At 33.2% G+C, this 25,684-nt stretch overlaps 1 protein-coding gene across 4 annotated transcripts in view; it reads right to left on the minus strand.

The window, feature by feature from the left end:
* Window positions 1–345: 345 nt before the first annotated feature.
* The window catches only part of LOC149779717 (septin-5-like), a 145,560-nt gene continuing 120,221 nt past the window's right edge, over window positions 346–25,684 (minus strand). For all 4 annotated transcript variants that reach the window (XM_089940574.1, XM_089940575.1, XM_089940573.1 and 1 more), the window contains exons 6-12: window positions 20,343–20,460; window positions 17,802–17,903; window positions 16,351–16,447; window positions 10,595–10,646; window positions 7,374–7,478; window positions 6,053–6,122; window positions 346–5,545 (exon numbers count right to left, since the gene is read on the minus strand). In XM_089940574.1, the coding sequence (XP_089796700.1) occupies window positions 5,450–5,545; window positions 6,053–6,122; window positions 7,374–7,478; window positions 10,595–10,646; window positions 16,351–16,447; window positions 17,802–17,903; window positions 20,343–20,460 (640 nt within the window). In that variant the 3' untranslated portion in view covers window positions 346–5,449. The remainder of the gene's footprint in view (window positions 5,546–6,052; window positions 6,123–7,373; window positions 7,479–10,594; window positions 10,647–16,350; window positions 16,448–17,801; window positions 17,904–20,342; window positions 20,461–25,684) is intronic.

The raw sequence follows: 25,684 nt of genomic DNA on the forward strand, positions 1-25,684 counted from the left end.
CATAATAAAATATGGTAACAACAACAACAACAACAACAACATAATAATAATAATAATAATAATAATAATAATAATAATGATGATATTCAGTGCATTGTATTGGTTCAAAACTACTTTTGAAAGGTGAACCTGTATAGAGAGGTCACTTGTATGCAAAGGCTAGTTTTGCTTTTTTCCACTGGGTGGCCACTACTGACATGTTTGACTGTGTGTGCATGAGTGTGTGAGATTATACATACATACATCCATATCTACATACCAAAATAAGAGAATGATTCAAAATATGACTAATTTCTGGAGTCGTTTTAAAGGATAATGACATCATGCAAAAATTCTAATAACACATACATCTATGGTTAGTTTAATCCCCACCATGCCAAGTGAAATCAACAGAAGCAATTTTAATTTTCTATTTCTTTTACTGACACATGAAGTTTATACAGAATGACTGTTTGTAAACTGCCCATAATGTGAACATATGGCTGCAAAGCAATTGCAGTAACTATACATTTTTTAATATCATTCTGTGACAATATTTTAGAAAATTAACAATCAATGATATATCTGAATAAGTCTCAAATTACATTACATCTGGGTAATCCAAAAGAAGGATTTTGATATATAAGTATACAAGAGCATAAGTTACATGAAGCTTTGAAAGAAGAATAATGACATAGTAATGTGATTCGAAAATTATGAAGTAAACATAGCTGTCTCAAAACCATAATGCTGCCCTACTTACAAATATTTCGAAACTAATTGTATTGGTATAAGTAGTCTGGAAAGAAGATCACTGTAACCTATTTTTATTACAGTAAGAGTATCAATAAGTATGCATGTACTAATAAAGTTACATTTTTAAATAAAATGAAAAGATTTAAAGGGATAAAATTGTGATTGAAAACAATTTCACAATTCTGACCTAATTTTGAAACAAAGTGTTCCTCAGCATACATACACAACTAAAATATTTTCAAGCAAACAACAGCAGTAACAATGAAAAATGGGTTAGGCCATTTTATAAACTTCTCTGCACATCTAATGAGGTGCACTGTAACATGGCAAGTAGATATTCATAAATGATAGCCGAGAAAAGAAAATTTGTAGTTTTGGATTATCTCCCTTTATACAGATCAGTACAGCAATGCTCATTTTGCCTAAAATTGGCAATTCATTTTTTTAAAAATAATATCCTCTTGTACCTGTACAATAATCTGATACTGAACCATACATGTACAATAAAATGGCATTTAACTGTACATGTCCAATAAAATGACATATAACTGTACATGTCCAATAAAATGGCATTTAACTGTACATGTACGATAAACTGCTATTTAACTGTAGATGAACAATATACTGATATTCAACTGCAGATGTACAATATACTGACATTTAGCTGTACATGTACAATAATCTGATACTGAACTGTACATGTACAATATACTGATATTTAACTGTACATGTACAATATACTGATACTGAACTGTATTTGTACAATAAACTGATATTTAACTATACATGTACAATAAACTGATATTTGACTGTACATGTAAAATATACTGATATTAAACTTAACATGTACAATAAACTGTTATTTAACTGTACATGTACGGTAAACTGATATTTAACTGTACATATACAATAAAATGGCATTTAACTGTACATGTACAATATACTGACATTTAACTGTACATGTACAATATACTGGCATTTAACTTAATTACAAGATCAGAACAGTACTTTCAGTATATGAGCTTCATAAGTTACCAAGGAAACAAATACAACACACCACAGAGGTATGATAAGACAAAATGACAAACATGTATATTTATTTATGTAGTGATACTAAATTGCACAAAGTAGAGTATTACTTTTTTATATTATCTCTAAATATTAATGTCTAGATAGAGGCATACATTTATACCAATCAATTATCATCCATCTTCATTTATGTCAATAAAACATTTTTTTTTTAAATCTGGGTTTTTTAAGGACCATTTTGTCTCTTATTTGAATTGACTAAAGAATGCACAAATTAATTTCCATAATATTCAGACATTCATGATACAAAAGATAAGAAACCAACATGTGCACACCTATGCTAGAATTTTCAGCACCTCTGTATGCATGAGTGTTTCAGCACCATTAATAAGGAAAGATATACTTGTGAAGTTAATACACACATTAATAAGGAAGAATATACATGTGAATACACACATTTATTTATCAATGATGGCAAATTAAATATTTGATATACATGTACAACATTTAAGCTTATATTCATTTAAAAACAGAAGTTAAATTATTTTAACACCATAATCTCTTTTTCAAATATTTATTATGAACAATCGTTTGAAACTGCCTGAAGCTCTCACTCACAAGAGGAAAAAAGACTTGTTTAAGGATCCTAGTTGTTGTGAACAGCTCAAATTCTTTTGAGACTGCTGAATATATAGAAGTAAAAAACACTATCCTTTTTGCAAACATTTTCTCGATATTAATGTTGAAAACTTGCTACTGTAAATTATCACATACAAGTTGAATCCATTGCAAATGGCGTAGACCATGATCAGTCATTGTATAATGTGTCAGCAGATCCAGGTTTATGCAGTTTGTTTGGCCTATTCATCAAAACAAAAAACAGACCCGGATGTGCAGGCGTTTGTATATCCAGGGCAATTTCAAAGTCCCCCTCCAATTATTTCTAGATTTATCTAAACATGACGAAATATAAATAAACAAAATCTCATTAGAATCTATTGTAAATGTGAGATACTTGAAAAATACCTCAAAAAATTTGAAAATACATTTAAAAAAATGACATCAAAGAATAATTATAAGAACGAATTCTGCACATTAAATCAATCAAAATGATAGCTGTCATTCCTATGTTGGGTCATTACATCTTCACTAATCAAGAAATTCAAAACAAGAGCTAAAATACAATATTTAGAGGAAATAAAAGTTATATTTCACAGTTGCATCACTATTATTTTCATAATACTAATGTTTTCCATGTAGATAATGTATGCACATTTAATACTTGTTATACTGCAACCATTGTTTTCCAAAGAGATAATTCAGTCAGCCAGAACTTAGGAAAATGGTACCAGTATTTCCTATTGTTTTCCATGCAGCTAATGCACACCAATATTTCCCAATGTTTTCCATGCAGCTAATGTACACCAATATTTCCCAATGTTTTCCATGCAGCTAATGTACACCAATATTTCCCAATGTTTTCCATGCAGCTAATGTACACCAATATTTCCCAATGTTTTCCATGCAGCTAATGTACACCCATTTAATACATGTGACACCATGACCATTGTTTTCAATAGGGATATCTACTCAGCAAGTACTCTTGACATATTGTGATAAATGGTCCCCAAATATTTAAACATTTCCCCATTTATTTCCATGTAGCTAATGTACACTGTACGTTGGGTTATGTGACCATTATTTTCCATGTAGCTAATGTACACACAACCTGAGTTCCTGAGTTTCTTCTGAAACATCCCATCCATGTTTGATATTTGGATATTTCTGTTGGTGACCCATAGTCAAGTGCTTATCGAAAAGTTGGAATTCGCCAACACTATTTGATGTTAGCATAGGGTAGTCGCTTACTAGCCGGACTAGCAAACTAGAATGACCTTTCATCGAGATAAACCTGCATAAAATCGAAAGGAATGGGGTGAAAAGGGTCAGAGGAGACTTGGATTAATGTACACAATACCTTGGGTTTTGTGACCATTTTCCATGTAGAAACTGTACACACTATCTTGGGTTCTGTGACCACTGTTTTCCATGTAGCTACTAATGTGCAGTCAGTACTATAGATACTGTACATAGTACTTTGTTTATCATTATAAACATGGCCACACAGTACTCTACTGATCAGTATAATTGTTGTTGTTGTGGATTTAACACTATTTATCAGCACATGATAGGCTAAACACAGTAGCCAGTTTACCTGGTGCATGAAAATCCAGGAAACCCTGAGAAGAACCAACATCCTAAGGAAAGGTACTGGCAGAGCCAGCAACTCGAACACCACCTGGACAGAAGAGAAATGTCAGTGACCAGTAAAGGTCAGCACCTCAGGACATTCTGCCACTCAAGGACCCTGATCAATCTCAACAAAACTAGACAATGATGAAAAATTCTATTTACCAAGAACTCAATTTAACATTGAAAATGGGCCATGTTACTGATCAACGCTCTCTCAAGGCTATGCACAAGTATGTTTGAATGCTTGGTATCATTCAAGTGTATTTACTGTGCAAAGAAATTTAATGAATAAAACTAATGGTGACTATGATCATATTTCAGGTCTCTTTTTTTATGAAAATTTAAAAATTGAATACTTCAAATCAAAAAATCTTGTGAAGGAATGTTCTTTATGATGATTATCTTAAACCACTTTTCAATTATGATGCCACCGCTTCATTGGCCTAGTGGTTAGAGGTTCTGCCTCAGAAGCAGAAGGTCCTGGGTTCGAGCCCTGGCTAAGTCATACCAAAGACTTACAAAAATGGTACTAACAGCTGCCTCGCTAGGCACTGAGCATTAAGAGGTTAGTGTTAGTGTTACTGGTCGGTCTGGTGTAAGGATAATGTGACTGGATGGGACATCATGCTACATGTCTGTGGCATGATGTCCCAGTGCTAGACATCACTATAAACTGCCACATTGCAGACATTGTAGCAATATGACTTAAAAATTGTTAAAGCTACATGAAACAAAAATTCAAATCCAAATCAATTATGATGCAAACTTTTGGGAAGTAATAAGTTAATGAATGTATTAGCCGATGCTTGAATACGGAAAAATCGTGAAAATGGGGAACGTCCTTTTCAGTCAGAATAACCAATAAAATGTGGAAACTCTGCAGGCATTCCTGACAATATCCGATTTATCCTGACAATGTCAAAATACAGGAAAAATACTAAATACTTTCCCCACTGTTAAATAAATGGAATCAAAATGGAGAATACAATAATACCTTTATTACATGACCTTTTATGGGGTAATGACCCTGCACTAATAAAAAAAAAAAAATTAAAAAAAAACCCAAAGAAATATTAACTAATTTATGTGGACACTTATCCATATTTGCTTGTACCAACACAATTTTGTATGGAAACTTTTGTCTAGGGCTTTTATTGTCCTACTAACAACATTAGGTTCTAAACATTCATAGAATGCCTTAGCATCTATGTCAAACTTATAATGTGTTAAAAACTGAGGCACTACCACTCTCATGTGATCTGGTCTTTGTTTGTTTGCTTTTCTGATACAGGACTAAATGATAAAACTTGATGCACCGAGTTTTTAACATTCTTCATTGATATTTTCCATGTGAAGGCGAGTTAGTAAACCAGTTGATGCAATGAATGGTCCCATAATAGACATGATCTATGCAAAACAACGTAGCACCAGTCTACATAGCTTCAACCCTTCCATTCCTCTGTTTGGCAGGGCTAACACCTTGAAGCTGTGCCTGCATTCTTGCCAGCATCTCCTGCATCTTCTTTATCTGTAATAAATTGTGCCATCAGTGTACAATGTATGCATGCCATAAAGGTGATGATGATGTAATATATTTGTCACTGAATAAAGTTTTTGCATGTCATGAAGAGGATGACAAACTTTTGAACAGACATACACAAATCAAGACCAAATAATATTTTTCTGTATTGCATGAACTGCAGGACTATGTATACATTTCATAGAAATACAGCTATAACACTTTCTACCATCCTTTCAAAACCATCGAAAGTCTGTTTCAGTTGTTTGTCAGTACCTATTTACTTTTACCATGCAATATATTGGTACACCCTGAAATATACACATCAATAACTCAAATAAGACTAACAATGGTGTTCAAAGTGAGTGTCTTAGTCCTGCAGTGTCCATATACTTTCATCTCATTAAAAATTGTGTCCCACAAAATGGCAATCAATTGCTGGAATCTTCCCCCAATGAATTTGTGTAATTTTTATTTAAAATTGTTTATAATTGTATGGGTATAAGATAAACATACCTCTGCTTCTTTCTGCTGTAGCAGCTTCTCAGTATCTTCCATGCCCATATTTGAATCACGCTTTAATTTACTGAAAAAAATGACGGATAAAACAGCATAATGTTGTACCGTTTGTTGACTTTTTTTCTTCAGATAACTCATAGTCAGCTAAAGAAAGAAACAGAAATGCCTACTGACTTCAAGTCTGAGCATACACCAATTAAAATTTTGTTACAAAATGTATCATCTTGCTTTGCCAATAAGAAAAATCGCAACTTAAACACAAATCTCAGGGTCAAATTGCATCCAAAAACTAATTGTCATCTAAACTTAATGAAGATAACATAATCAACATCATCATTAATATTATAATCATCTGTATCATTAACATGGCAAAGAGACAGATACAATGAAATAACCATTCTCTAAATACTACAGAATATATCAAATAGGACAAGTGGGACTAATCTTCCATGAGTTTGTTGGACAAATACATTTTTGCTAATTGTTTGGTGAAATATCTACAGCCATGTAACAATATGACAAGCAGAACTACTATTCGATATGCTTCATCATTCTGTAAATTGATCTGTAGTACTTTTTACTATACACAAGGGGAGGTAATCTTCAACAATCTTCATTATTCTCTAAATGCAATTTTGTACACAGGTGAAATATCTGAAGCACTTTATGCTACATTCAAGGGGAACTACTCTTCTACATTCTTGATTGTTATTTTATTCTGGCATTTACCTGGTGATTTAATTTTCATTGCAATATGAAAGAAACATGGTCTCCAACTTTTTTTCAGGTGATTACCACCAACTTTTTTAAAAATGTCCTATCATGATAACTGAAAAACTTGATCATATAAAAATTTCACAATTTGCTAAAATAATTCTTCATAACCACACTGAATACCTGCATATTTTTAATAAATACAAATTATGCATAATTCACCTTCACATCTGTCTGAATGGGCCTATTATTTGGTCAATGCTTATTAATGTTACATAGGTGAGCTATTTATTCTTAACTGACTTTGATTTTAGCACAGAAGATGCTTCAGGGGAGTCATTTAACTGAATTTCTTTCATAACAGCAGTGAAAGAATTCAAAATTTGTGAACATTAGAACATTTACTTGTACTCTGTAATATTTCTTAAAAATGATACACTAATTACAGATCATCAATAAATAAAAACACAACCTATAATATTAAAACCAAGCCTTGCATAATGTCGTCTTTGTTCTAAAAATGAATCATACATATATAATAGATAAATATAACTCAGATTTCCAACTGGAGGCAATGATGAAATCTATAAATAGTGGTTCTTACCCTCTCTCCTTATGGGCATGACTCATCTCTGTAGCTATGTGCTGTGCTCGATAATTTTCATAATGTACATCAGCAGTTATGTCTTTCAGGTCCTGCATATGTGTGCTGAAGTGAAAGAACTTAAAAACTAGTCTTATTCTACATGTGGCATTTAAAGCTAAAAATAAATATTTAAGAAATGAACTTACTCTTTCAAATGAGTCATGAAATAACAAAGCTTAAATATCCATTACACTTCATGAATAGCTGAAGCAAAACTCCTGTAATCTTCTATTGTAATTTGTGTGATATTAAACAGATGCATACAATAGGTGATATGTGTGATATTAAACAGATGCATACAATAGGTGATATGTGTGATATTAAACAGATGCATACAATAGGTGATATGTGTGATATTAAACAGATACATACAATAGGTGATATGTGTGATATTAAACAGATGCATACAATAGGTGATATGTGTGATATTAAACAGATGCATACAATAGGTGATATGTGTGATATTAAACAGATGCATACAATAGGTGATATGTGTGATATTAAACAGATGCATACAATAGGTGATATGTGTGATATTAAATGGATACATACAACAGGTGATATGTGATATTAAATGGATACATACAATAGGTGATATGTGTGATATTAAACAGATGCATACAATAGGTGATATGTGTGATATTAAATGGATACATACAATAGGTGATGTGTGATATTAAACAGATGCATACAATAGGTGATATGTGATATTAAATGGATGCATACAATAGGTGATGTGTGTGATATTAAATGGATGTATACAATCTGTGTGATATTAAACAGATACATAACATTTGTGTGATATTAAACATATACACACAATAGGTGATATGTGATATTAAATAGATGCATACAATAGGTGATATTTGTGATATTAAACAGATGCATACAATAGGTGATATGTGATATTAAACAGATGCATACAATAGGTGATATGTGTAATATTAAATGGATACATATAATAGGTGATATGTGTGATATTAAATGGATACATACAATAGGTGATATGTGTGATATTAAATAGATACAACTTGTGTGATATTAAACAGATACATACAATTTGGGTGATATTAAATGGATAAATAATATAGGTGATATGTGTGATATCAAACAGATACAAAGAATTTGTGTGATATTAAATGGATACATACAATAGGTGATATGTGTGATATTAAATGGATGCATATAATAGATGATATGTGTGATATTAAATGGATACATACCATAGGTGATATGTGTGATATTCAATGGATACATACAATTGGTGATATGTGTGATATTAAATGGATACATACAATATGTGATATGTGTGATATTCAATGGATACATACAATTGGTGATATGTGTGATATTAAATGGATACATACCATAGGTGATATGTGTGATATTCAATGGATACATACAATTGGTGATATGTGTGATATTAAATGGATACATACCATAGGTGATATGTGTGATATTCAATGGATACATACAATTGGTGATATGTGTGATATTAAATGGATACATACAATCATGTAGGTTGAGGATTCTAGCATTAATAGAGCTAGAACTTTACACACAAAACTTATGCAAACTGAGGTGTGAAAGATCACTCACAGTGCCTACTTTTGTGATTGGACTGCAGTACCCATTTAGATGCACCTCTTTGCCATCTTTCATGAATCTAGGTATAACAGTACTTGTATAGCATGCTAAAAATGCATTTGGCTATGAGCTGAATAAATAAACATAACCCAGGGTGGTACAGTTTGAAATACAAGTCACAGCGACTTTAAATTGCTTAGTGTGGTACAAACTGAAGTATACAATTGTCTAATTTAATGATTCAGGCATGAAAATGACATGATAAACCAAATTATTTTCAAGTAAAATGTTTCTTCAAGAATACTTAGGAGAACTAATATCTCACAAATTCAGCCCTCCCAGGTTAAAAACTTTACAGAAGATCTAAAACTTATCTGCCCACCTAGGTGGTGGTTGGACAGAGTCATCTCCCCTTGGTACAGGGATTGGTGCCAAATCCCAAGAACATCTCAGTTACTACTGGATAAGAAGGCATGCTCTTTTTATGGAGTTGTGGGAAGGCTGGGAGGGTGAATGTGGATTATGATTGGGTAAGTATACCATATTTTTTACCTGGAAATTTGTGATAGCAGATATCTAATAAAGCAATGAGGTGTCCAGGTATAATTTATTTTACAATACCACCTGTAAGAATGCTCAAGGACAGTCTGTACAGGAAAATCACTGAAGCATGGTGCCCACAGCTAAGATTGCCTTGGTATAGAAAACTCACCTGTATGTAACTGGGCGCAAGGGATTTATACATATACAACGAGTTTTCTATAAGCATAGAGACTTGCACACATATAAAAATAACTAGTAGTCCAAACTTTTGCAGAAGTCACATAGGATACCTGTGTTAAGTGCTATTGATTGTGAAAAGACAGCAAAAGTGTAAGAAAGCTGAAAAGGCAGAACTTTAGCAGCATAGAGAAAAGGGTGGAAATATAGATCGAGTATACTTTTCTGAGAAGTGTAAGACTCTTCAAACTTGAAATGATGTATCTTCCAAAAGCTGATTGTGGCTTTTGCTAGGTCTCTTGTGGTGCGAGCATGCTTCTTAGCTTAAGCGAAAGTAGTAACTGAGATATTCTTGGGATTTTGCACCAATCCTGCTACCAAGGGGAGATCACTATGCCCATCTGCCATCTATGTGGGCAGATAACTTTTAGCTTTTTAGCTAAAATGTTTTAACCTTGGAGGGCTGTAGTTGCAATGTAGTAGTAGTATGAGTAACATATATTAAAGAAGAAATAAACTGAAAAACAATTTAGGATAAGTGAGTGAATGATGTGTCACAGTAACCTACTTGTGTGACATGGGTATACTGCATTTAGATCAATTCACTCAACAAGTTTTCATGATTTCAGGCATAACAGTAGTTATAGGGTGTACAAAAACATGTATACATGTATAAGGCTAGCCCCCTTATCCTCTCCCCTTGGGGTAGCTTTTAGAAACCCACTCGAAACTATTGCCTAGTTCCAGGAAGTAATGCAAGTGAGACAAGAACCACATAGAAAAGTGACACCAAACTGTAAGCAATTACTAATTTATATACCCACCTGGTTCAACCAAGACAGCTCAAACAAGACTGACCATAATATACCTACCTAATCAGCATCTGTCTAAGTTTTAAGAAATCACAATGATTTGGGTTTTCCACTGAAAAGATATAAAAAAGATCAAAAATACTTTTCGTAAAATATTTTAAATGTAACAAACTGAATCTGTCTCTATTTATATTTATACATGCTTTGTTATAACGAAATTCAGATCTAAAATGGTGAATGTGAGACACCCCCATTTTTAGAACCTCTTCATTAATTTTTCTGTCTGGATTTTTTAAAATTACTACAAAAAGTTAATTTCTAAAGTAAACAAGTTTGACACCTGTTGCCATGATCATTTCAGTTGCATTGCATGGTTAATGCCCATGTATAAGTTTCAATTAAGGTATTTTTCAACCCTTAATTTAAGTTTCTTTTTCAAAACTCCCAATGTCTGATTTAAGCATTTTACTGCTGGTCAAAATACAGTCCCATTGTGCAAATATGAATATTTCCAAAGTGTTTCTTTAGTGTGAGTGGTTTATTAAGAAATTTAAGTATTTGGATTCAAATTCTAGCGGCCAATGTAGGTATGTGAGAAAGCTTGCCAGTAGCTTCTCATGGGTCAGTGGTTCTTCCTGGGGTTTTCCCAGGTTATTCCTCCACCATTAATACTGGCCGCCATGCATAGCCTATCAAGTGCTGAAAAATGGCATTAAACCCCACAACAACACCAACAACAATCAAATTCAAGACACTGCATTTGTTTGCGCACATTTTCAATGTTATTATTATTAAAGATTTACTGTCAATATTAGCTATGTTGCCAATTCTATTGCAAGTGCAATAATGCATAGTTATCTGCCCCAAAATTAAATATTAAATATGTAATCACTGTTTTAAGTATTTCTCATTTACAGTGGTCCCCCAAGCCAACAGCCACTCACTCTTTAAAGCCAGAATCCCTTGGCACCGAGTTTGTGTTAAAAAGTACCCCTCAAGAAGGGCCACCCTGCTAACATGACCAGCGGCCACCATATCAGAACACAAATTTAAAATTTACCTCTCACAAGTGGACACATTTTAATATTAATTGGTCAAGATCCAATATATAATTACAGTGAGGTAAGTAATCCAATTATCTTTCCTAATGTATGCGTGTTTGTGTGATTTGGATTTTTAACGCAGCTTTAAAAATTGTGCAGTCATATTGCTACAATGTCTGCAGTGTGACAATTTTATAGTGATGTCTAGCACTGGGGCATCATGTCGCAGACATGTAGCATCATGTCCCACCCAGTCACATTATCCTGACACCAGGCTGATCAGTCCTGACACTAACCTCTTAATGCTAATGCTGAGCACCAAGCGAGGCAGCTGTTAGTACCATTTTTCTTATAAGTCTTTGGTATGACTCGGACGGGGATCAAACCCACGACCTCTCACATCTGAGGCAGATGCTCTAACCACTAGGCCACCGGAGTGGTCCCCAATGTATGTTTGCGGATGTCAGGTTTTCACTACTGAAAGAAGTGTTGGCTAAAGTACATGTACCACTATGGTTATTATTATAACATGAACACCGATGTTTGCAGGAAATGGGGTCTTCAGTCATCTGATAGAGCTTTGGGCTTCACAGGGCGGATTTGTTTTTAATTGACGATTAGGACCGGACATTTTTAACTGTCAAGATCATAACATGGTCAGATAGAAATGGGGTCAAAAGTGTTTTGATAAAGCTTTGGGGTTTACACAGCGGTTTTTTATTTTTGTTAAACAAATTTTAACTGATGATGATGAATGACGTAATTGTCAAGAACATTATTTGGTCAGATAGACTAAAAATAGATCTTGTGGATTAACATACACACAAACACAGACAGAAACAATTAAAATTAAACAAAACATTATACCAGACAAAGACCAAAAAATCATGTGACAGTTCATGTATCACTTTCTGAACAATACTTTTTCTACAAATGTTTCTTAAATTAAATTGCAACATTGCACAATTAGCCACATATGAATAAATCATTATAAAACTTTATTATGTCACCACATAAATGAAAAAATAATATTTTAGAAGAAAAAAGTTTTCTGACTTGACAACAAAATGGTAGATAGGACCTGGAAATTTTAATTAACGCTATGAAATATCAAATTTAAAAATAGGTCATACAATTTTTTACATTTTCTTTTCAAACGACATTCCTAGTACACTGCAATTAACGATATGTAATAAGTTTCGATCAATGAAAATATCACTCATGCCGAGTGGAGGCAGTAAATTTAATAAATAAATACAAATTAAATAATTTCTATATAAATTGAAATTTGTGTTCTAGTTCTATCTTTTAGTTCCTTTTAAGTGTAATCATCATAAATGAAATAGGTCCTCTTGCAATTAAATGTAAAATGTGTCAATCTACCATAACAGCTACGTCCACGAGTGTTTCTCTGAGAACCTAATTAAGTGCCAACCGTGTTTTGGTAACTGATTTCCGGAAGTATTTGTTGGATTGTTACACTGAATTAAAAGCTGGCCTCCTTTGTATTATCATGTTAATTTTGTCTTTTGAATAAAAAAAAGGAGGTGGAATAAAGGAAAAGTCAAAAGGCACGAAAATCCCACAAACATAAAATCTAGTGGCCCCGGTGTATGTCAGGTGAACTCACTTCATTTGATCAATCAAACACTTATAAATGTTATTGTGTATGTAACATAAACTACCTTAAATTAACCAACTCTTTCATAACTGTGATCAAAGATAACAAGGCAGCCAAGCAAAATGAATATTTCGTAAAATAAAGAGTTTGATTTCACAGATACGGACCATTGTGGGCAAGTGAGTTTCAGAGAATTCTTGAACTGGCACTTAGAGATATCCTCAAGGATGATGAGAAGTTTCAATATTAATTCCAACTGATTAATTTATGACATCAATATTGTACTAATTGAGCAATACAAAAATTTAGTTTCAACATAGATGATTGTCTCAAGAAATAAATGTTGCATGTTTTATTCAGAAAGGAATCTTGTTTGGTCGCAAATCAACAGTTAAGTCTAGTTTCCTGCTCTGTGGACTCCCAATTTGGCAGGATAATATTAAACAACACGACGGGAACCAGACTCATTAAGAAAACAAAAAGCAGTGACGTAATAAACAATTTTTTTCCCTACACGTGATGTTTGTTGAAACCAGCTGGAACGATCTTTTCAGTGTTGGACATTTTGAAATTAAACGTTATTTAAGGAGAATAATGAACAACTTCATTAGAAAAAGCGCGTTATTAAAAAATTATTATGGATGTGATTGTAAAATGAGGATTCAGTCAATAAACAACCCAGTTCTCTAATGCCGTTCCCCACCACACGCTTTTCTCGATGTTAAAGCGACTTTTTCCATTTTTGGAGGTCCCTCAGTAACTCGTGCCTTGCTTATAGTGTGGTCTATATTTGTGGACCCCACTGTGTGCGAGTTAATGAGACAGAGGTGTATATGTCATCAGACCCAAAGAAAGAACCAAAAAACTTTTCACATCTATTTCGTTTCTTCAAATCATTAAATGTCATTATTACAAGAATATGTAAAGGTAATGGCATATAAAACTCTTTCGGTACTTTACCTTCAACTATCCCCCATGGATACGTAATGGTATAAAATGCTTTTGGTGCCATTACCTTCAACTATCCCCCATGGATACGTAATGGTATAAAATGCTTTTGGTGTCTTTACCTTCAACTATCCCCCATGGATACATATTATCTGATAAAATGCTTTTGGTGCCTTTATATTCAACTATCCCCCATAGATACATAATGGTATAAAATGCTTTTGGTGCCTTTACCTTCAGCTATCCCCCATGGATAAGTAATATCATACAATGCTTTTGGTGCCTTTACCTTCAACTATCCCTTATGGATACGTAATGGTATAAAATGCTTTTGGTGTCTTTTATTCAACTATCCCCCATAGATACATAATGGTATAAAATGCTTTTGGTGCCTTTACCTTCAGCTATCCCCCATGGATAAGTAATATCATACAATGCTTTTGGTGCCATTACCTTCAACTATCCCCCATGGATACGTAATGGTATAAAATGCTTTTGCTGCCTTTACCTTCAACTATCCCCCATGGATACGTAATGGTATAAAATGCTTTTGCTGCCTTTACCTTCAACTATCCCCCATGGATACGTAATGGTATAAAATGCTTTTGCTGCCTTTACCTTCAACTATCCCCCATGGATACGTAATGGTATAAAATGCTTTTGCTGCCTTTACCTTCAACTATCCCCCATGGATACGTAATGGTATAAAATGCTTTTGCTGCCTTTACCTTCAACTATCCCCCATGGATACGTAATGGTATAAAATGCTTTTGGTGTCTTTACCTTCAACTATCCCCCATGGATACATATTATCTGATAAAATACTTTTGGTGCCTTTATATTCAACTATCCCCCATAGATACATAATGGTATAAAATGCTTTTGGTGCCTTTACCTTCAACTATCCCCATGGATAAGTAATATCATATAATGCTTTTGGTGCCATTACCTTCAACTATCCCCCATGGATACATAATGGTATAAAATGCTTTTGGTGCCTTTACCTTCAACTATCCCTTATGGATACGTAATGGTATAAAATGCTTTTGGTGTCTTTTATTCAACTATCCCCCATAGATACATAATGGTATAAAATGCTTTTGGTGCCTTTACCTTCAACTATCCCCATGGATAAGTAATATCATACAATGCTTTTGGTGCCATTACCTTCAACTATCCCCCATGGATACATAATGGTATAAAATGCTTTTGGTGCCATTACCTTCAACTATCCCCCATGGATACATAATGGTATAAAATGCTTTTGGTGTCTTTTATTCAACTATCCCCCATAGATACATAATGGCATAAAATGCTTTTGGTGTCTTTTATTCAACTATCCCCCTCAGATACATAATGGTATAAAATGCTTTTGGTGCCTTTACCTTCAACTATCCCCATGGATAAGTAATATCATACAATGCTTTTGGTGCCATTACCTTCAACTATCCCCCATGGATACATATTATCTGATAAAATGCTTTTGGTGCCTTTACCTTCAACTATCCCCCATAGATACATAATGGTATAAAATGCTTTTGGTGCCTTTTATTCAACTATCCCTTATGGATACGTAATGGTATAAAATGTTTTTGGTGTCTTTACCTTCAACTATCCCCCATGGATACATAATGTATTAAATGCTTTTTGGTGTCTTTACCTTCAACTATCCCCCATGGATACATAATGTATTAAATGCTTTTTGGTGCCTTTACCTTCAACTATCCCCATGGATACATAATGGTATAAAATGCTTTTGGTGTCTTTACCTTCAACTATCCCCCATGGATACATAATTTATTAAATGCTTTTGGTGCCTTTACCTTCAACTATCCCCCATGGATGCATAATTTATTAAATGCTTTTGGTTCCTTTACCTTCAACTATCCCCCATGGATACATAATTTATTAAATGCTTTTGGTTCCTTTACCTTCAACTATCCCCCATGGATAAGTAATATCATACAATGCTTTTGGTGCCTTTACCTTCAACTATCCCCCATGGATATATAATGGTATAAAATGCTTTTGGTATCTTTTATTCAACTATCCCCCATGGATACATAATGGTATAAAATGCTTTTGGTATCTTTTATTCAACTATCCCCCATAGATACATAATGGTATAAAATGCTTTTGGTGCCTTTACCTTCAGCTATCCCCCATGGATAAGTAATATCATACAATGCTTTTGGTGCCATTACCTTCAACTATCCCCCATGGATACATTCTTCCTCTGATTTTTTTCCCTCCAGCTTCAACTACTGTGTTGCTTCCTACCACAGCAAAAGGAACAGCTTCCTAGAATGAAAAAATTATTAAAGTTTTGTAACATTTATGAAATTAAAGTTGTGGATATGTAAACATAGTACAGAATTAGTTATAAGTTGGTAGCATGATCATTTCACCTCATTATTCACAGTAATAACAAACACTTCCCCTAGAAGAACAATAACATTTGTGATTCAATCTAATTCAAATTTTAATCACTTTGATGCAATACGACCCATCACATCTTGTCATCATCTAAGCTGTAGCATACCAATGAAAGCATCAATACATAGTATATTATTTTATGATGTCTTCTAAAGCAAATTTCAAATAAGACTGAAGAAAACAATTTTTTAATAAAAAGAAAAAGCAATTATTTTTCTTAGCTTTCTTCAACAATGTTTAACATAAATAATACTTCAAAAGAATTCATTAGATCTTTTAAAAATTGGTTCCATTTTATTCAATGGATCAAGTCTGTAAAGAACTATCTATTAATTTATTGTCAGAATACACAAATTATCTAGCAAACAGGGTTGTACATCTTATTTGTTAGTGTTTGTTTATGAATGAAAACTGTCTAAAAAAAAAGAGTCCATCTTTCTTTTGTCCCAAGTTTTGTTTCTCTTAACTGTATCTTACATTTTAGTCTTGGTGGGCAAAGGAAAACAACTTTAATTTGTGGATTTATGGATAGTAATCTTTCAATGAAGACTTACATTTAGGTGCTTGATCATCAAGCCAAAAAAAATCAGAAGTTATCTCCCTTAGTTCACAGGTTACATCACATAAAAGATTGAAAACAATTCTAGCTGCACAACACCGACCTTATGTGCACCAAAGTATTTGACTGCGTCGAGTTAACTTTCAGCCTGTTGCAAAACATTTCTTTTAGATAAAAAAAAAACAGAAGTCTAAGTTGTATTTAATCTTTCTATACAAGTTTAGTGACTGACCATAGCTTAAAAAAAACCACCATTTTCAAATGTAAATCATCTACAAAACTTCAAGTGTTTTGTTATCCCTACATGAATCAATTCCTTGTCAAAATATCAATGAATATAGTCTCTTTTGTAGGAAATTACAAAAACTAGTTTAACAAAATCGGCCGTTTGCCAGTCTGTAAGTTAAAAAATATTATTCAACAAGTTTTATAAATTTTATATGCAATAAGCAGAGTAAAATGTTATTAATTGAATAGAACATGTGCTAAGATTTCTTCAGAAAGCTGCTAATAAAATGTCAGTGTTAGATTTGGACACCCTGATGCTACACCCTTCCCTTGAGTGACCTTGCAACATGATACATACAAGTATATAAAATATCAACAACATAAAACAATGTGATAAAAATGATATTAAAAAGAAATTATTATTTTAGTTACTTTAAGGGCTCTATCTTGTTCTTTAAATTCTTCATCTTCATCACTGTCACAATCTGGAAACTGGTAAATGCTGATCTGATTTTCCTTGATTTCTTTTATTATCTGTAAAAATGAAGCAAAATGGCTACCTATTCAAAATATGACTTCCGCTTGCTACCGATACAACACATGACTTCAGAAAATGTAATGATGTGAATAGAACTGGAAAGGAAAGGAAGTTCAGAAAACTAATTCTTCAGTAAACATGTTTTGTAAATGTGAAAGAATGAATGGAAACCAGATGGACTCAATAAATAAATAACCAGTCACAAGAATATATTTTAAATCAAAGTACATCTACTTAACCTTTATCTTGCATACGTGCTTTTGGATGCTTCTACCACATTCCAATGAAAGCACTTACCAATGCCTTAGTCTCATTCAAACAGAAAGGCATCTGGATGCCTGTGCAACATCTGCAGAGAAGCACATTTGGACACCTACAGCACATTCGGACATCTACAGTAAACACTGACCATTCTGAGCAGATTTTTTTGGTGTCACCGTCAGGAAAAAAAGTCCTTAGGAAATGACCATGATGTCACTTGACCATGATGTCACATCACATGGTTGCTAATGAAGATACAGCTATTATCTGCTATTTGAAGCAACTGGGTTGGAATCTCCTTATCCAAAATGGTGGCAGTGGACTTCATTCACAACTTTCTCAAGTTTTGATGACTACAGTGAACACCATAAAAGTTTCAATAAGTCCACTATAAGCTGTGATATCAATATAGGCAAAAATGATTTTGATCAGTCATAAAGTTTGGATGATTTAGTAATTCAGACAACAATCTAGTGGTTGAGAGAGGTCAGTTATGTTTGGACACGCAGCTTTAATGACTAGGTGTTGAATGATTTTTCTCCGGGTTTTAATGCATACAGAAAATATTCTTCTGTAAAAAAGAATTATACAGATATAAAAATCCAATTTTAGTCTTCAGTCTAACATATACTATGAAGGTACAATAATTTAAAAATTGTCAAACATATACTACACTGCTCTAAATTTTACAGACAGGCCTATTCACATAGAATCATTTAGGTAACGTGTTACATTGCAAGCACATGGCACTCTGTGGCTTCAACATGTGTTGACAGACTACACAGCAAAAGACTCTACAAAGTAAAGGGTTAAGGTAAATCATACAACAAGTTCTAACAACTTGCTGTAAATTCACAGTTTCGGTTACCAATTTTGTGGATTTCATGGCAGCTGGAATAAATTCATTTAAACATCCAATTAACAATAATTCTTCAGCGGAAACAATATGATCCTTAAGTCTTGGTGGATCTGTGGTTAGCATGCCAGACTTGCTATCAAAAGAGTACTGGTTTGAATCCTACCATTGGATCAGCCCAGATGGCTGTGTTCTTGGGCAAGGCACTTAAATCCAATTGCCTCATACTAAATAAACTGCATATCTAGCTGTGGCATATATAAAAACCCAAAATCAAAACCAAGCCCACTCCCATATCTGGGATCCCAAACCTTTAATGGTCTAATATGGAGGTTTCTTTTTAAATTTATCTTTTAAATCTTCATATTCAAAACCCAAATTTCATTTTTATTGTCAAATTTACCCTGCATAATTTATAATCAACTGTGCTAAATTGTGCACCTCTCAAAAAAGCGGACAAGTATCAGCTGCCTATGAGTTGAACAAAGGAATCAGCTCTCAGTTGTGAACTCAATTTAAAGAAACTAAAATTTAATTACACATACAATCAAGATCATCCTTGCAGATCAAGAAAAAAATAAGGAACTCAAAAGATGATAATTATTTAACATAATTTGGAACATACTATGCACTCTATAAAGAGATTGATATCGGTGTACTTTCAAACTTTTTTTTATATGTCAACCACATATGTAGATGGGTTTATGATGATCCGATTGTTTGTAATATACATGGAGAAAAAATATTTTTTTAAAAAATGAGCGTTAAGGCATATTTTACAGTTCGTCATAATGTTTCCTGGTTTGAAACAGTAAATCAATAGATCCCCATTTTCTGTCTTTATTTAGGAAATGTTAAAAAAGGCAAGCAATAGACACCTTTCTGAAATCAAAATTACTGACTATGTTAATATAAATAAGATGCCATTTTGATTTGAAATATTTCACACTATCAGAACACATCTAAATTAGTGGCTCACTGGCTTGTTCCAGAATGGTGTCACACATAACAGCAAGCTGACCATTAGTCAATGGAAGCAATGCAGTCAGTAATTTTGGACAACCTAATTCTTGATGGTGAATTTCAGGAATCTGGTTGAAGTAAATTTTAGCACAGAAACCAATTTTTAAATGAAACAAGGCATACAAAAATTCAGAAGACTTTCTTCATAACTGACTTTAATACAAAACTTTCCTTTAAATCTGTTTTGCTTAACGTATCTATCTCATTGCTGTCACTTTTGATGCCACAATAACTGATACCCATGTCTCACAACGTATATTTACATCATGTATATTTAGACAAAAATATACTGTACCCTTTCTTTTAACCTCTTAACTTCTGCTTTTGTAAGCAGATCAGCCTTGGCTATAAGTGGAACTATGTTGACCTTGTTATGTAGCAACTTCATCACAGCCACGTCTGTAGGTCTCAACCTAAAACATAAATGAAAATTTAGAACCACAAGGAAGATTGACTGATAAGGTACATTATTTCATTTATATTATTACAATTTTCCCTTCAGTTTAATGCAACTCATTAGAGCATGGTCCATGACATATGGGTATAGTCATGGATTCACTATAAAGCACCTCAATATAACAATGATATAGCATGGGTTTGGTCATGGATTCACTATAAAACACTTCATTATAGCAAAATGATATAATATGGGTATGGTCATGGATTCACTATAAAGCACTTCAATATAGCACAATGATATAACATTGGTATAGTTATGGATTTTACTATAAAGCACCTCAATATAGCACAATGATATAACATGGTTATGGTCATGGATTCACTATAAAGCACTTCAATATAGCACAATGATATAACATGGTTACGGTCATGGATTCACTATAAAGCACTTCAATATAGCACAATGATATAACATGGGTATGTTCATGGATTCACTATAAAGCACTTCAGTATAACACAATGATATAATATGGGTATGGTCATGGATTTCACTATAAAGCACTTTAATATAACACAATAATATAACATGGGTATGGTCATGCACTTCAATATACCATAGTCAATTATATAACATGTATCTCACTATAAAGCACCTCAGTATAACACAGTTCTTGATATAACATGGATTTCACTATAAAGCACCTACACATAACACAGTCAATGATGTAACATGAATATAGTCATGGATTTCATTATAAAGCTGCTCAATATAACACAATGATATAAGATGCATCTCGCTATAAAGCACATCAATATAACAGCCAATGATATACACATAACTAGGATCTCATTATAAAGCATCTCAATATAACACAGACCCTGATATAATATGGGTACAGTCATGCATCTCACTATGAAGTATCTCATTATAAAAGTCCCTGGTTTAACACCAGTATGCAACATAATTGTCATTATAACAAAAGTATAGTCAAGGACCTCACTATTAACCACCTCTGTATAACAAGTTCCCTGCAACTTGTCCACAAATATGGACCAGGTCTGTGATGCAGAACTAATGATTATTTTCTTCTTTTGGCAGTCCTGACCTTGGATTAATTTATCCCAAAATAAATAGGCCTCTTCCTTATCCTAAGCACAAGCCATGCACCATGTTTGAATGAAGTTTATAATGCAGAACTATTTTTATTGTGCGAAAACCTTTTTTATTCTCTCAGTCCCAGTGACCTTCCTCTTGACCATTGATTCCAGATCAATAGGGTTCTTGCCAATCGCAAGTGCAAGTCTTCCACAAACTTTGGTAACCATAACACTGAAGTTATTTTTGCAGACACCTATTTTTCTTCTTCTTTCAAACGGACCTTGACCTTTTTAGCTTCAAAACAACACATTAGTTTTTACACAAAGTGCAAGTTATATTGGTAGACCGTGCTGAAAATAAATTGTTAAAGATTGACTGACATCATCAATACACAACTTCACTTTGCCTTATGGCAGGTGTATAAAGAGTGTATGAAGTTGGGGCTGTTTTTCTTTGGGATATGGATTTTTCCTGAGAAAGCAAGAATAACAGTCAATAAGAAATCAGCATGCAATAAATACATAATTTACTGATATATATATATATATATATATATATATATATATATATATATATATATATATATATATACTTTTCAAAATAGAATACACTTTTGTGCACAATGAGAAAACCATATGCAAGGCTTGCCTATATTTGCCAATATTTAATTTGTTTGGAAGTCAATAAGATTGTGGCACATCTTTAAATTTGTGGAAATCACACTGCTGCATGTCCTTGATACATCCACACTTCACCTTGGACTGAGTGATTTGAATATGATATTTAACACAATATCTAGTCATCAAATACACCTGGGTAAAGTTAATATGGTTTTTAAGACACTGTTTAGTCATCAAAAAATACACCTGGGTAAAGATAATATGGTATTTAACACACTGTCTACTCATCAAATACACCTGGGTAAAGTTAATATGGTATTTAACACACTGTCTAGTCATCAAATACACCTGGGTAAAGTTAATATGGTATTTAACACACTGTCTAGTCATCAAATACACCTGGGTAAAGTTAATATAGTATTTAACACACTGTCCAGTCATCAAATACACCTGGGTAAAGTTAATATGGTATTTAACACACTGTCTAGTCATCAAATACACCTAAGTAAAGTTAATATGGTATTTAACACACTGTCCAGTCATCAAATACACCTGGGTAAAGTTAATTGGTATTTAACACACTGTCTAGTCATCAAATACACCTGGGTAAAGTTAATATGGTATTTAACACACTGTCTAGTCATCAAATACACCTGGGTAAAGTTAATTGGTATTTAACACACTGTCTAGTCATCAAATACACCAAGGTGAAGTTTAATCCAAACCTGTCCATGATTTCTTCCAAATCTCTCCTAAGATTTCCAGTAATAGGCCAAACAAGAAAATTTTAATGGATAGGCATACAGGTACATAAACAGTACCACAACATAATACATCTGACTGAAGATCAGCAACAAAATTTTTTAACACCAACTTATAAATATTTTATCAAACATGAGTCCCTCAATTGCCTAATAAGGAATATCCAGCAATTCAATTAAAGATCAGATATCATAATTTTTCCTGGAGGCACATACCATAGTACTTTGTCAGTGTACCCCCAAACCAAAATGCATCCTTGCTGAAAGCTTGTGGCAAGCTTGCGGTAAGCTTGCGATAAGCTAGTTTGATGTTTATAAGCTAACATGGATGCTTGCGCAAGCTTGTACAAGCAAGTGCAGACTTAGGCAAGATAGCTGGATATAACCGCAAGCTTGCACAAGCTTGTACAAGCTTTCTTGTTTGCTTCAGAAATTCAAACTAGCTTGCACAAGCTTTCTTGTTTGTTTCTTAAAGTAAAACTAGCTTGCACAAGCTTACTTGTTTTCTTCAGAAAGTAAAATTAGCTTGCGCAAGCTTGTTTTCTTCAGAAAGTAAAACTAGTTTGCGCAAGCTTTCTTGTATGTTTCAGAAAGTAAATTTAAACTAGCTTGCAACAAGTTTCTTCATATATATATATATATATATATATATATATATATATATATATATCCATTGCTTGTGAAAGTTTGAGACCATGTATCCAAGTAGCAGGCACCATCACTGTCACGCCTCTACGAAAACAAATTCATGACTTGATGAACAATCATGAAGTGTTCATGAAAGTTCCTCAACTGAGTTCATGAACTTCAAGAATTTTGATGAATCATGTACTTGAAGTTCATGAACACACTGATGAATTTTTATGAACTATTATAATATCTTTGAAGTTCCTGAAATGTCATGAACTAATGGTTCATGAACAATTCAAGTACTTTGATACAATACCATGGTATTTCTTAAAAAAATGTATATTAAATATCTATATCATTATATTCATAAAATGTTCATGAAAATTTATCATACAAACTTCTCACAATATTAGCGAAATTTAAATAAAGGTGAATTTTTTCTTCTTTTTTTAAAATGATATTACTGTATATACTGTGTTCATACAGATCTTTAATTCAATACTTGTTTACTTAACCTGAGTATTTCTGGATTAATATGGGAAAATATTTTCTGGCCAGCATCAACAAAATGTATTTGCTTTAAAAAGCTTTCAATGACTTTGTCCTAACGTTTTTTTTTCTTCTCTCCATTACTGTTATAAATTGCATATTCTATTGACTTAGTCACTGGTTGCCAATTTGCAGTAAAAACCGAAATATATTAACAACGATTATTCAGATTGGATGACTTTGAAAAAAGACGTGATATGATTGGTTAATATACGCGCGCGATTTCAACAGTTAAGCTTCCTCAGAAACCAAAGATCATGCAGATGGTTAGGCAAAAACCTCGAACAAAAACCGTGGACTCCATGGAATGGACAGATGAGAATATTTTCAATATCATTTTTTTAAAGTAAGTAGAAGTGCAGAGAAGCGATTTTGAAGAATATAAAGGAAATGATTTGGTGAGAGCAAAATTAGGCGGAAAAGCGTACCAAGCCTGGATGACCAAAATTACGGTATCTTTTTCTTGGTCATTCGTGATTATTTCAGTAGAAGTTATATGGATATTTTATTGGTTTATATATGTCATCATATTATTTATAACCAAGCTAATGACACGATTTTGTTCAGACCTAATTTAAACTTGCCCATCGAAGTTTTGAAAATCACTAAACATTATCACCGCCACCCCCCAGTTCTCGATTCCAGACGTGGTACGATATCGATAGGAGATGAGATGTTCGAGATAGTTTTCTTTTACATGACATCACTATTTCTATAATCTGATGTAATTTGGTAATTTAAAAAAAAAACTTAAGAAAATAGTTAATGCGTGAAACTGTTCACAATAAAAGTGCAAATAACAACGTGATGAAACCGGAAGCAGCTATACGCAACATGCGGAGTCGGAGTGGATGCATTAGTGACATACTAAGGGCCTATACCACACAAGTCTGGCGTTTTATCAATAAAAAATGGCAAAAATATTTGAAAGCACGAAATAACCGCTATCTGTAATATATACGGTTATTTAGTGTAACGATGTTGTCAAAAAAATTGTCATATTTTACTGAATAAAACATCCATCTCCTGTGACTATACCTATGGCTAGACAGATTCAATTAATATAAAACAGTGAAAAAATTCTGCAATAATATAAATGCTCAGTATTATGTGTAAGGAATTAAATCATTTTTGAGTTGGATCATATTATTCCAGTAAGTAAAGTGGGGTACAATGATAATGTGCTAAAAGCTAAAAACAATGTTGATCAGAGATTATCTGTAATTAACTAACTTTACCTTTTTTCAGACCAGACAGCAGAAAAGTAAAATTGTTAGAGGATGAAGTTTGTAGGTTAAGGAGGAAAATTTGAAAACTGGAGGATCCAAGATGGAAGAGATATTAAATTGTGACTGCTGCAACAATGTTAAAGATCCAAACAGTAATCGGATGGAACAGCTTAAGTTGCAGAAGGAGACATTCAGTAGTGACAATGGACAGGATTTGATTAAATTATAGACCCTGAACATCTTCACACAAGAGTTATCAGACAGGTCAGTCTCTGGAAGAAGATTGGTCAGGAGAAACCTCAGCTGAAAGACAGCCCCATGATGATGAAATATGCTTCAACAGTTGATTG

Source organism: Sinohyriopsis cumingii, chromosome 17 (genome assembly GCF_028554795.1).
Source record: "Sinohyriopsis cumingii isolate HCF-2022 chromosome 17, ASM2855479v2, whole genome shotgun sequence".
In the NCBI taxonomy this organism is placed as follows: Eukaryota; Metazoa; Mollusca; class Bivalvia; order Unionida; family Unionidae; genus Sinohyriopsis; species Sinohyriopsis cumingii.